At 42.0% G+C, this 12777-nt stretch overlaps 1 protein-coding gene across 1 annotated transcript in view; it reads right to left on the reverse strand.

The window, feature by feature from the left end:
• The window catches only part of LOC120544038 (protocadherin-16-like), an 85202-nt gene that overhangs the window by 17184 nt on the left and 55241 nt on the right, over positions 1-12777 (reverse strand). Inside the window, exons 5-8 of the mRNA XM_039777550.1 lie at positions 4252-4440; positions 2507-2738; positions 2143-2379; positions 150-1214 (exon numbers count right to left, since the gene is read on the reverse strand). Coding sequence (XP_039633484.1) covers positions 150-1214; positions 2143-2379; positions 2507-2738; positions 4252-4440 — 1723 coding nt within the window. The remainder of the gene's footprint in view (positions 1-149; positions 1215-2142; positions 2380-2506; positions 2739-4251; positions 4441-12777) is intronic.

Raw genomic sequence — 12777 nt, forward strand, 5'->3', positions numbered from 1 at the left:
CTCAAGGGAAATAAAGCTGGTGTTAGCGCTGCTTATAGAGTAACTACATTTCAGTCAGTGTAACCCAATTACAAATTAACGGCTTCAAGTGTTACTATTACTATTCCTAAATTCAAATACAAAAACCAAGTCATGGTGTTTATCTTCACCTGTTTGTGAGTTGATCTGAAAGTGCCTGTTGGTGTGCAGCAGCCTGTAGGTGAGTCGAGCATTTAGTCCTGCATCTCTGTCCGTTGCAGACACCCTTCCAAAGCCTGTCCCTGCGAGCAGGTTCTCTCTGACAGCTAGGAACACCCTCTCCTGGCTCAGTCTTGGGGAATTGTCATTCTCGTCGGTTACCGTCACCCTGACTGTGGCACTGCCAGTTCTCCCCACCCCTCCTGGGCCTGAGGTGGCCAGGACTGTCAACAGGTACATGTCTTTGACCTCTCGGTCCAGAGAGCTACGAACAAACAGCCAACCACTATCTGGCATAATGCCAAAACCAGCAGCGTCACCATCAGGCCTAAGGCGGTAGAAAATAGAGGAGGAGGAGGAGGAGGAAGATGAGGAGCTTCCACCATTCCCAGAAGCCTCTCTGTTCAGTGCTCGAACCTGGAGGAAACGTGTATTGAGAGGTGTGTTTTCCCGTAGCTCCACACGGTACGTCAGGGTGTCAAAGTTAGGGCCTTGTGCATCTTGGGCTTGGATGTGGACTACAAGCGTGAAGGTGGAGCTAAGCTGAGGCGCTCCGCCATCCTTGGCAACCACCTGAAGGTCATAGCGTGGGACACTTTCATATGACAAACTCCCAATCAGACGTACCTCCCCGCTGCCTCGGTCAACACCAAACGTTCTCTGGCCACTGCTGCCTGCAGCGCCAGCAGAGACCAGGTCAAAGCTAAGCTGACCGTTATGACCAGAGTCCTTGTCGGTGGCCTGAATGCTATAGATAACATTCCCCATTTTGGTGATCTCAGGTAAAAGGAGGGACTCTGATGAGGATGGGAGGAAGGTGGGGGCATTGTCATTGACGTCTGAAATGGTAATTCGTACCCGGCTGGTTCCATACGCTGGAGGAGAGCCAGAACGTGCCTGGATCTCCAGGTCAAGACTGGAGCAGGTCTCATGGTCCAGAGGAAGGGCAGTGCGAATTGTACCAGAGGCAATGTCTACTGTGAAGTAACCATCAGGGTCCCCGGTGGAGATAGAGTAGAAGATATTCTTAGAAACACCTGCATGGTCAACACAAAAATACAGCAAAATAAAGAATGAGAAAAAGACGCAAAATATAATAAATAGTGGAAAGGAATGCCACAATTTTCAAGAATCCATGGTAACATCTTCAAAATGCTTGATAATCAGTTTACAATAAAACAAAAACAGAGACAAGCAGCAAATAATCACATTTGAGAAGCTGGAACCAGCATTTCTGCTTGATAATTCATTTTACTAAAGATGAATCAATTAAACGTTTCGCCACTCAAAGGTACAGAACGAGTTTCAATATACTGTATACAGCCGTTGATTATCCACTCGTCCATAGCCTAATTAAAGCATACCCGACACAAAAAATGTACATGACAGATCCATATCCGCTTTTGGATGACAGGGATGTGGTGTGTTTATTATTCTTGTGTTAACAAAGGGCTGGATTCACTCAAAGTGGGTGAGGGGATAGAATCACAGAAAGCCTTGTGCAGTTACACAGACAGAGTAAGTGTTGCCCTGTCCACTCCACAACTGTGAACACTTCATTTTGACTCCCACTCAGAATTACAGCCCCATCTAACTTCATTTCTCCATCGATAATACAGAGAGAAAATAAAAGTCTGGCCACAGTGAAAATAATTCCCACTAAAGCCCACGCTGTGTGATGGATGTGATTTCTTAATGGAGTGTATGCTCTTGTTGCTTGCGTATTTGTACAACTGCTGGAGTGAGAGGTAAGACATCATACTCTCTCCAGCCCATTAGTGCATTTTTGTCCTGGTACTTGTCAGAAAGATGAAACAAGGTAGAGAAAGACACATAAAACAGGTTCTCCCTGGCAAACCATGTCAAGTAAATTGATAAAAGCATGCCTGGCACGACTAAAGGCAGAAAAGTAGTGGATAGTGGAGCAAAGAGAAAGGGAGGACTTGAGTGTACAGGCGTCCTCACCTGTCTTTGTAGCAGCTCGGACCACTCCCACTGCGGTCCCCCTGAGGACGTCCTCGGACACAGTGAAGAAATACTGGGCCTGATCAAACACGGGAGACACCACTGAGCCTCCCACCACACTCACGTTTACCCTGGCATTGACCGGCGCCGTCAGACCACCGCCGTCCTCGGCTGATATCACCATGGAGATTACCGTGTTGGCTTTGCCATGGAGCGAGCGAGAGAGGGAAATCACACCTGTAGAGAAAGAAAGATGAACAGATGAGATGAATTACTCTATATCCTTTTTGGTTTTTAAACACTCCAAAGCAGGTTTCACAATAGCTCACCCATGTTTGTTGTTCACACAGACAGACAGACATACCTGTGTCCTTGTTGAGAGTGAAGAAACCAGAGCCTCCTGCAGGTACCGTGCGGTAGGTCACCCTGCCATTTTCCCCAGCATCAGGATCATTTGCTGTTACCTTGACAACAGAGGTTCCAGGGGCACTATGGGTACTGAGACTGACTGTGTAGAGGACTGGATAGAACGTGGGCCGGTTGTCATTGATGTCCACCACTGAGACCCGCACGCGTGCTACTGAGCTCAGGCCGCCCTGAAAAAAAATATTCTGATTAAATTCGATTCAAGATTTTCGCATTAAAATATGAGTACACATGATCATAGCAGCAGGCACCAATGCTGTAATAATATTATAAACCTCAACTGACTAGTCTATTGATGCAAAGGGAGTCATAAATAAATAAATCATAAGAATAGCTATTTTGGTTAAATTACATCATCCCTCCCTTCCTGCACCAAAGACAACATTGAGTTTGTTTTCTATCCATCGGTGAAAAGCGACAGAGACTTTCATGTTATAAAACTTCAACAATAGATTCATGTCACACTGTAAAGACGAAGCAGCTGGAAAGGAAGACAGAAAGACGAGTTCTCTGTTGAAGATCTCTGAAATATGGAGCCAATCAACAGTTGTATGCCATTGTATCTGCCGGATTAGTTTTACGAGACCATTAAAAACATGGATAGTCGAGACGAGCTGAATTAAGCTTGGAATGTGCCAGTGGTGGGAGAGAAGATGCATTGTGGGGGTTAGGTGGTAAATTATAGACCTGAATTCAATCTTTACTTGAGCATGGATAAAAAAAAAAGGATAGAAAGTATGACTACTAGTAGGATGCTAGTGCAAAGACAGTGTAAATGTGGTCAAGACATTGTATTTAATTTTAAAATTGACTGTTCAAATGGATCTGTTTTCCTACTTCTTTACCTTTTTCCTCCCCACACTCCCTCTCTGTTTGCTCTGATTGCTTTGCCATGCTGTTGCGGTTCCCCTAGATTTTCTTTGAAGACACACAGTGAGAGACAGGACGCTGTCTTCTTCAAACATGTCGCTTTGATCAGATTTTTTTGAGTGCAGCTGTACACATCTTTAATTTGCTTTCTGCTTCTGGCTTTGATCAAAAGGAGTATCACACACTTAGCGTGCAATGTGTTTGGTCACGGAACAACACAAAGAACTAGTTTGCTGTTTTGGTCTCTTTCTGAAGTCTATTTCAGTAATTGAGCTTTGATTGTACAAAATATGTAAAGGTTAAAGGAATGCTTTTTTGGGAAATACGCCAATTAGCTTTCATCGAAGTTGGATGAGAAAATTGATAACACTCATGTCTGTGCAGTAAATTTGAAGCTACCGTCAGCAGCCAGTTAGCTTAGCTTAACACAAAGACTGGAAAAGGGAAAACTTACCTGGCAGACACTCTAATGAATTACTATTTAACACATTATATCTTGCTTGTTTAATCCGTACAAAATGTAAGAATAAAAACAACACATTGTGGTTTTACAGGGTGTTTACCTTGCTTGTCTAGCTGTTGTTTTCCGCTGCTTCCAGTCTTTCCGCTAAGCTAAGCTAGTCTGCTATCAGTATAGCTTCATATTTATTGTACAGACATAAGAGTGGTACTGTATTGATTCTATCATTCAACTCTTTGAAAATGTTGAACTATTTCTTTAAGGATTAATTTGTCTGACAAGATGAAAAGGTTACAGAGATGACAACTACTAATTGCTATTCCTTTATAGTTTTAGGTTAAGAGTGTTCTTACTCCATCCGTTGCAGTGACGGTCAAGTCAAACTTGTCCAATCCCTCATCCCGGTCCAAAGCTGTGCTGGTGCAAATCTGGCCAGTCTCCTTGTCAATGGTAAAGTGGGTCGGTGCTGCACTCCCAGAGGTAGAACCCAGGATGTAAGATATAGCACCAAAGGAACCACGATCCTCATCTGTGGCTGACACCTAAGGGAAAAGCGACACCAGGTAAGACATGGCCACTGACAGTCCACCAGGGCTAAACAGCCTGTGACACATAAGGATTTCAAAAAGAATCACACCAACACATCCAGCAGGTTATCAAAATCTGTGTGAAAGAAAACATACATGTGTCATAATTATTATATACGAGCTAAGGGCCTTTCTGTTATCACAATAATGTCCCATATTACAGTCAACTCACAGGCCCATACATCTGCACTTGTCAAAATATCACACACCATATCACTACTTGTTATGGTTTCCAGAGTACTATAAAAAACGAGCATCTGTGAGAGCAATTCACTTTTATAGATCACAGATATACTGCATGTAAAAAAATAAAAATGGATAGATCTCCCCCACAGCGTGTGCAAAAGGATAGGTGGTAAGGTTACCATGGATACAGAAGGAGGAAACTGACAAGAAAGTTTTGACAGAGGTTGTGAGTTTGGTTCGAGGTCAACAGAGGCACTTTGATGAATGATGAAAGGTCAAACTGGTTTTCAACTGTCATTTAAATAAGATACAGACTGACTGACTGGGAGAGCCATTTAAACACAAACCTCAGACATTAATCCCTAATTACATTTTTGGCTGGTCCGCAGCGACCAGCCCCATGACTCTCTGTCACTGAGTGATGAAGTTCCATAATTGTCATGGGGTGAAACCTTTGTCTGGTCTGTTTAACAAAGTAAATAGGTTTTGACCGAGTCTTGTTCCCCTACAAAGGACATCAAACTGTTGTCACAAAGACACGTAACAGACACAGGTCTTGACCTTACCTTTGACTTTTTTGTCTAATCTACCTAACATCCTTCTTTCTACTGCACACACACACATACACACACAAATATGCATTGTCTGCTCCGATTAAAACACAAAAAAATCCAAATACAACAAAGATTTCCTTGCAAAACACGAAAGGAAAATGTCCTCTGTGCTCCAGGGTCCTGACTGAAGTTTTACACCGGTCCATAATATGTATGTTTGGTGGCGTTTATGGTGCTTGTTAAAAGTAGCATTCTCCCTCAGATCTCGAAGCCTTGAAGGCGAGCCAAGATCCAGGAGACCTCATGACATCACTCCCTCTCTGTCATATACAGTCTTTCTCATGAGGCAACAGTAAGAAAGCTTAAGTGTCTAAATTTCCCCAGAAACTTTTAGTTTAATTTCGTTTTTGTGTAAATACTGATTAAAGTTTGAAATACGATGAAATGCTATACATGATAAAGCAAAATTCAATATACAAAGATCATTACAATTAGAAAGATAGATAAACAATAAAGATAAAAGACGTGAAAGAAAGTTGTCATACATTGTATAGTATATCTGACTTTTTAGCTAAATTTGACTGTATTCTCTTAATTAATAGAATGTACATGACGACTATGGGATGAATTATTCTTCCCAAAACCTAATTTTCTTTCATATAAGTGGCCCCTATATTATGTTGTAATATCCTCCCACAGTTTAAAGTGCATAATAGCTCAGCTTTCTATACATCCACCAGTGTTGACGTAGTGTTTTCCACCGCAAACAGCTTCTCAAAAAAGGGTTCAAATTGAATAAGACTGATGTAAACGACACATCTCTTATTGTACATGTCTGAGCTTGTTGTTTAATGATTTCATCATTAGTCTGAATCCTACATGGGAACTTCCCCTGGCCCTGAACCCCACAGAGCCCGGGACCACCATAGCAGACATCCGGCAATGACCTTCCTTCCGTCCCACCAACACATGTCTTCACCATTACACTTACCTACTGGTTATGGACAGACAGACATAAACACTACCACCATGACGCACACTGTTGCTCATATAGGATATTAAAATATGGGAATATTAGAACAGCTCTTTCAGGGTTTTTAGTCGCAGTGTTACCGCAGCTAGACGGTTGTGGTTTTGAGGGGTCATACTGTACCCCTTCCTTTGGTCAGTGTTTACAGCTGGGGGATTTTAGATCATTGCTGGGACTTCCTTCAGCGTACAGTGTTGAGACTAACACAACCTTTTGGGATCTATGCACATGTCTGGGTGTTCGTCATATCTTTCTGACTGTCTGTGATGGATTAGCCACCTGTGGTGATGAGAACAGGACGAACGTGTTCATGCTCACACACAGACACCCGCGTATATGATGACCCTATCCTTTTCACTAAATCTAATTAAAGAGGCTTTAACACCCATGACCGCCCACCTGGTCATAGGGTGACTTCATCGTCAACTCTATCTTTACCCCATAAATTCCGTTGTAGATCACAAACAAAGACGAGGGAAAGGGTGCTCTACCCTGGATAAGGCTGTAAAGAAGACATGAATGTGTTTGTTAGGTTTATCTGAAAATACAGGGGTTGGGCACAGTATTCATAAATACGCTTGGAAGTAGTCTTTGACGGGAGGCTTGGACTGGAAAAGGCTTGCATAGAGTCTGGGAACAAGAAGGAGAGCAGGACATTGATTCTCCACACTTTAAAATTTAAATACCCACAGCACAGCAGTATGGTATGGATTCTTCATGCAGGAAAAAATATGCAAGACAAACACAAGGTTGCACTAAGAAAACGTCTATGCAAGCACTCTTCATGGCAAACTTGGGAGCTATAAAATAAAAAGATGTAATGATTTGGGTTGTTCTGCTGCAACATACTACATGCAGTACAGTAGTTCTGTGGTTCCAGCTTTAAAATGCTAAAGTAGAACAACAACAAAAAAAAAGAAAATGCAGAGGGACAAAACAGATAACAGAAACAAACCTGCAAGGTTGGAATACATGACAGTATTGTCAATGCACAACAGTTTGAAATGTGTACCAGAAGAAAATCATTTGAACCCTCCAGAAAAGACAGGAGCTTGTAAGAATCAACTCTGTCATCAGTACATTTCCTCCTGTCAATCCATATGACAGCACAGCACCAATGTTCAGTTTACACTGCACAGGCCAGAAGGATGGATCAAACTGACATGCCGGTTCGATACCAGAAACTCCTCTCCAAATTTGTCGCAGTATCCTGCATTTACAAAACGTATCTCGACTAAAAAAAGTAGCATGATAAGGTGATCTAGTAAACACACACAGTCGACATGTCGTTTTAAATCAAGAGATCTTGTGGGCCAGACAAGGGTGTTTGCCAGGGAGGAATTCCTCCCACACCAGAGCCTGCTCTCTGATGCATGACCAGCCAACATTGGCTCTGCACACAGATACAGCCCATACAGTCCATACCTTTCAACATCTAAATCTCACTTGCTCTTAAGTATATATGCATGCATAGATATTTGTGGGATCTTCCACATTTACATGTTTTTGAAAGTGGATGGCAGGGTGGTCTAGTCGTTAGAAGGCCTGGTTTTTAACTGTAAGGTCAAAAGTTTGGTCCCCATGTTTATGTAATGCTTTGGAGCAAGACACTAAACCTTTAAAGTGCGTTATTACAGTAAGTTGTTTTGGATGATGCAGCATTTACAGATATGCAGTTAACATCCACATTCACATCCTATGGTATTATTTTAAAGAGCCATAATGGTGGTTTTGCAAGTTGACTTTCATACATTATTGGCATGAACTGAAACTAATGGCTGCCTGGAAGGTGGTGAATGTCTGGAGTGTGGTTCACTTTGGAAAATGGCCTGCAGTAATGCTAAGTATACACAATTTGTAGTTAATGGGCTTAAACGTGTAAAACTGCCAATGTGGTTTTCTTCTGTGGGAACTCTGATATCCCCACCTGGTGTCATACAATGCAGAAGTGTCCTAAGAAAGGAGCATGGCTCAAACATGTCTGTTAATGATAACTGACATACAGGCAACATTTAAAGTTTAGAATCACTTCTAAAATGCATAATTTGATGTACTGTGCAGTTTCCTTTTTGACTTGGATGGACTTGGTCTTTCAGAGCATTTATCAGTGGAAAAATCATCAAAACACAAACAGGCTTAAAAAATGCTACAGTTAAGCATCTGTCAACCATCTGAATTTGTAATACATGAAACATAAATTCAACCAGCATGCTTTCCGTTTAAGATTGTCATGCAGTACTTTGATTTACCTATCATGTAGTTCATTGACCGACTACGATAGACACAGACTAAGTCTCACAAAGCCCATGTCAGCCTGGTAAGGACTATGTGAAAAACAGTCAGGAAGAGCGTGCCGAGTATCGGATTCAGCCAGGACTCTTGCCTGAAGCTTTTTGTCCATAGAGAGACATTCATTCCTGGCTGGGACAGTAGAGGAGCGATCACTCACTGGAGCATTAGCAAAGATCCAGACCTCATCATTCATTTGCCGCACTCGTCTTCACAAGCAACAACAACAATTCTCCGTCTGCGGATACACTGATAGGTGGCTCTACACTGAGGTTACAGATACAAACCTAACCCTAACTCAGCACTCACACACATCAGTGTGTCAGTGGTATTCAATGCCGCAGAGAAGGAGTGGTCTCCTGTCTGGGATGGGGTGCAGATTACCAGGTAGTGTCTAGTGATACCAGTGGGCCAACATCTACGCCAAAACCTTCGCTACTGTTAGAGCCCACATCTTCAAACCTCAGCGAGTGACAGGTGCTGTATGGCTTCAAATGACTTGTTTGAGGTTTTATTTGCTTTTACTTCAAGTGGATTATGTTTTTCCTCTTTCTGTCCTTCATTATACTCATAGTTTGCCTTTAACATATTTTGCTGTACAGAATCTCCTCTCTCCTTTCTTCTCTATTCTCAGCTTGTCCAGATGTGGGCGCTGGTCCAGGTATGTCCTGCTGTTCTCTGCAGTTTGTCTCCGTAGACATCAGTTAGTGTCACAGGGAGTCTGCGCACGGCTGCTCGGACGCAGCTGCAGCTCTGCTGCGGCTCTGGACTTTTATAGCTTCTCATGAAAGAGACGGAGAGAGAGAGATTCTATAGGCTTTCATTGTAAAACCTGTAAAACACAGAGATCTTTCCCAATCTAATCTATTCTTCCTCTGGCTGGTGCCAGCCCCAAGCAATCATCATCTAAGAGGTCAAATAGGCCAAAAAGAAGGCTAATATGAATGCAAATGTTGTCCCACTGTATGAAGAATTAAAGGATGATTCTGGTTTGTTACAACTTGGGTCTTACTTTAGTAATATTGGCCATCATTTCTATCAGTTGTGCGGTTATGATGACATTGTATTCTGGCTTTAAACTGGCATTGATTCTTAGTCTTTTTTGAGTTGACTCAAATATTTCCTCATTTAAATCATAATTTTGGTCATTTTAGATGTTTTTTTGCCATATGCCTTGATTTTCTGTTTCATGTTTGGCAAATCTTGGAGTTCCTGGTTGATTGTTTTCCATGACTGCTCATGTTTCTTTCTTCATCTGACTTACTTTTAGGGACGTCACTGCATTCCCAGATGTCACAAATTAACTTGATGACCACAATCTTATTATTACTGATATAACTAAAACCTATAATTAAACCCAAGCTATAAAAAATCAGGAATTATCCTTTAAAGTAGCAGCAATGACCATAAAAGAGCATGATAGACCTGGAACTGGTGAACTGAATGCATCATTGTTGGATAATTGCACACAAGCTGAAGTTATTTACAACAAACTGAAATAGGAATAACTGTGTTGGAGTGTCGGGTAGAGCTAAAACATTAATTTAAAATTGTTTTACACTATATAGTTTTTACACTGACACATTCCTTTGCTCTCCAGTTGCATTCCTCGTATTAGGCATTCTGCAGATCTCCAAATCAATTTCTGCCTTTCTGCTGCCAATGAGTTGAGGCACTATGGGTACAATTAAGATATATGGCAGGGAAGGAGAGAAGGGAGGGGAAGGTCAGAGTGAGGGGGAAATAGTTTGGCAAAGGAACAAAAGGCAGGGCTAATGATAACATGAGACCTTGAAATGGGAACGAGGAGGACCGAGGCTTCATCTAGCTTTTCCTTCAATCTCCATTCCTCCCTTGACCTCCCCTTTCTCTTTTAGCGTCTCCCCTCTTTTCTGTCCTCTCTCTCCCTCGCTCGCTCTTTCAGCACCCTATTACGGAAAGTGCTTGTTGTCTTTCATGTGGAGTTCACGGCTGGAAATGATTAGGAACATCAAACCACTGAAGGGAAGAGAAGGGGAGGGAGGTGAAAGAGACAGAACGAGAGAGTTGACTTCTATATTTGGAAGAAAGAATGCTAATATTATTAATGAACATAATAAGGGATGATGGCCACTAAAAAAAGTCTCTCTGCCTCTTTCTCTTTAAGTCTACCACAAATGTGCATAGTTGTAAACACATACACACACAGCAGGACACATTTGTAGATGTTCCACACTCAAAGCAGTAAACTATACCATACAGTTACAGCTTTAGCCCATGGAGTTTAACGTGCAGACATGTGGTGTGTGTTAGGAAGTTTATCTTTGGGCTGCATCTCATGTTAAAGGACACAGGAGCTGTTGTTAAGGCAGTCCAACCATGTCTGATGTTTGGAGTTTTCCATCCCTGGTATCCATATCTGGTATGTTTATTTTTCAATAATATGAGTCTGTTATGTTTTACCCTCCACACACTCAGAACAATGTTAGATTTCAATATGTAACTGGAATAGGAAGTAGTCAGTCCTGCCATCCCTTTTAAACTAGACATCTCCAGCACTACAATGTCCATCACCATTAGCTCTATAGAACAAGCTGCCATCTCTTTTGTGAAAATAGGTAGAGGAAGAAAAGAGAGGCAGCAGACTGTGAATGGAAGTTAAAAGTTTGGTCTGGAGGAGATAAAAGCTAGTTACAGGGATGAAGAGAGGGAACACAATAAGGGGTGACATCACCATACTGGAGTGATAAGAGACGCAGGGGATTTAGATGGTAGTGATTCTATCTTGGGCAAAGCCCTGCAATGTGACAACTCTTAACCCGGGTTTGGAACTGTGTGTGCCTGTCTACTGTATGTGTGTGTCAGTGCCTCCCTCTTTAAAAGATTATTTTCAAAGGGAATCCTGTGGGCCCTGAGTGACAGCTGGCCTAATCAGTGCAGAAATCAGCCCTATTTTTTACTTACTGTTAAATATTTATAGGCGTTTAAACCCTGTCCTTCCGTCTGTGTCCAAGGCCTCAGTGAGACTCACTCTGGCTAGTGCGGCAGCTGCTAGCAACAGAGGTGCATATCTGTGAAATACGTTGGATTTTATTGTCACTATCTGCTAACAGGGAAGCTAATGAGGAGCTTTGGGTCAGTTGTCAAAGTTGAAGGGTGAATGTGCACGTTCACCACCCACAGAGACAAATTATAATTGTCACTATATATTCCCGCTTGTGGTCATTAAATGGTCTAAAGTCTGCATGCGATAGAGGCAATATGGCCCACGATTATCAAGACTTGTTTTTTTTAAGCATAATTAGGGAAATCAACATTGCACCCATGTAACTGATCCTCATGTCAGTAATCAAATTCGGACATCTGTGAGCTTAATGAGGCTTAACGCTGTTCCATTGTTGATTTCTAATATTCTAATAATATCAAAATATACTGTGAAAATGAAGCAAAAGCTGCTAAAACAGAGAGAACAAAATACATGACTGAAACGTTTTCTCTAGGCCATCATCTTTGATTTACACATGAGCTCTGTACTATAAAGTGAGCGATGATTATCACTTATTGCCTTCCAGTTGTAATTTAGCTCCAGAGATGAAGACAAAACAGCAATTAAGGAGTGAGAGAGCACAACGACGGACTGGAGTTGGACCTTAGACAGGGGACTGCTGTCTGAGACTGTCTGAACGAGAGGATGAATGATTGAGAGAGAGCGGCCCACGGTTGCCTCAGGGACACCGCTCTGGGTAATTTTGAATCCTCTAACTAGCTTAAACGGCAGTATGTGTTTAGGAGGATGCATCTGTGTTTCTGCTGCAGCATTTCTCCCAGAATGGGAGCAGACATGTGTGTGTATATATAAATGTTGGGCATTTTAGTGGTTTATCCAATAAAAACATGACAAAGAGACAGAGAGAGTGTGGAATCTGTTTTGTTTTTTTCCTCCACTGGGACACCACAGGATTTAAATTCCCTTTGACAAGTATGTGGGACTCTCAGACCACTGTAAAGAGTATATCATTAGGAGCAGGCATTTTAAATTTAAGGGTGAGCATCTTGTTGATGGTTATTGTTTCCAATTTGTATTTTATGTTCACAGAATGTCAAGGGAAGAGGTGGCTAGAAGACAAGACTCCATCTATCTATCGGCCATTTTTTTTGTTTGTGGGCTTTGCATATTGTGACACACAATTTGTGTGTGTGTGTGTGTGTGTGTGTGTGTTTTGTGGGCAGACACAGTGAGCAGTTCTGATTATG

Source organism: Perca fluviatilis, chromosome 16 (assembly GCF_010015445.1).
Source record: "Perca fluviatilis chromosome 16, GENO_Pfluv_1.0, whole genome shotgun sequence".
In the NCBI taxonomy this organism is placed as follows: Eukaryota; Metazoa; Chordata; class Actinopteri; order Perciformes; family Percidae; genus Perca; species Perca fluviatilis.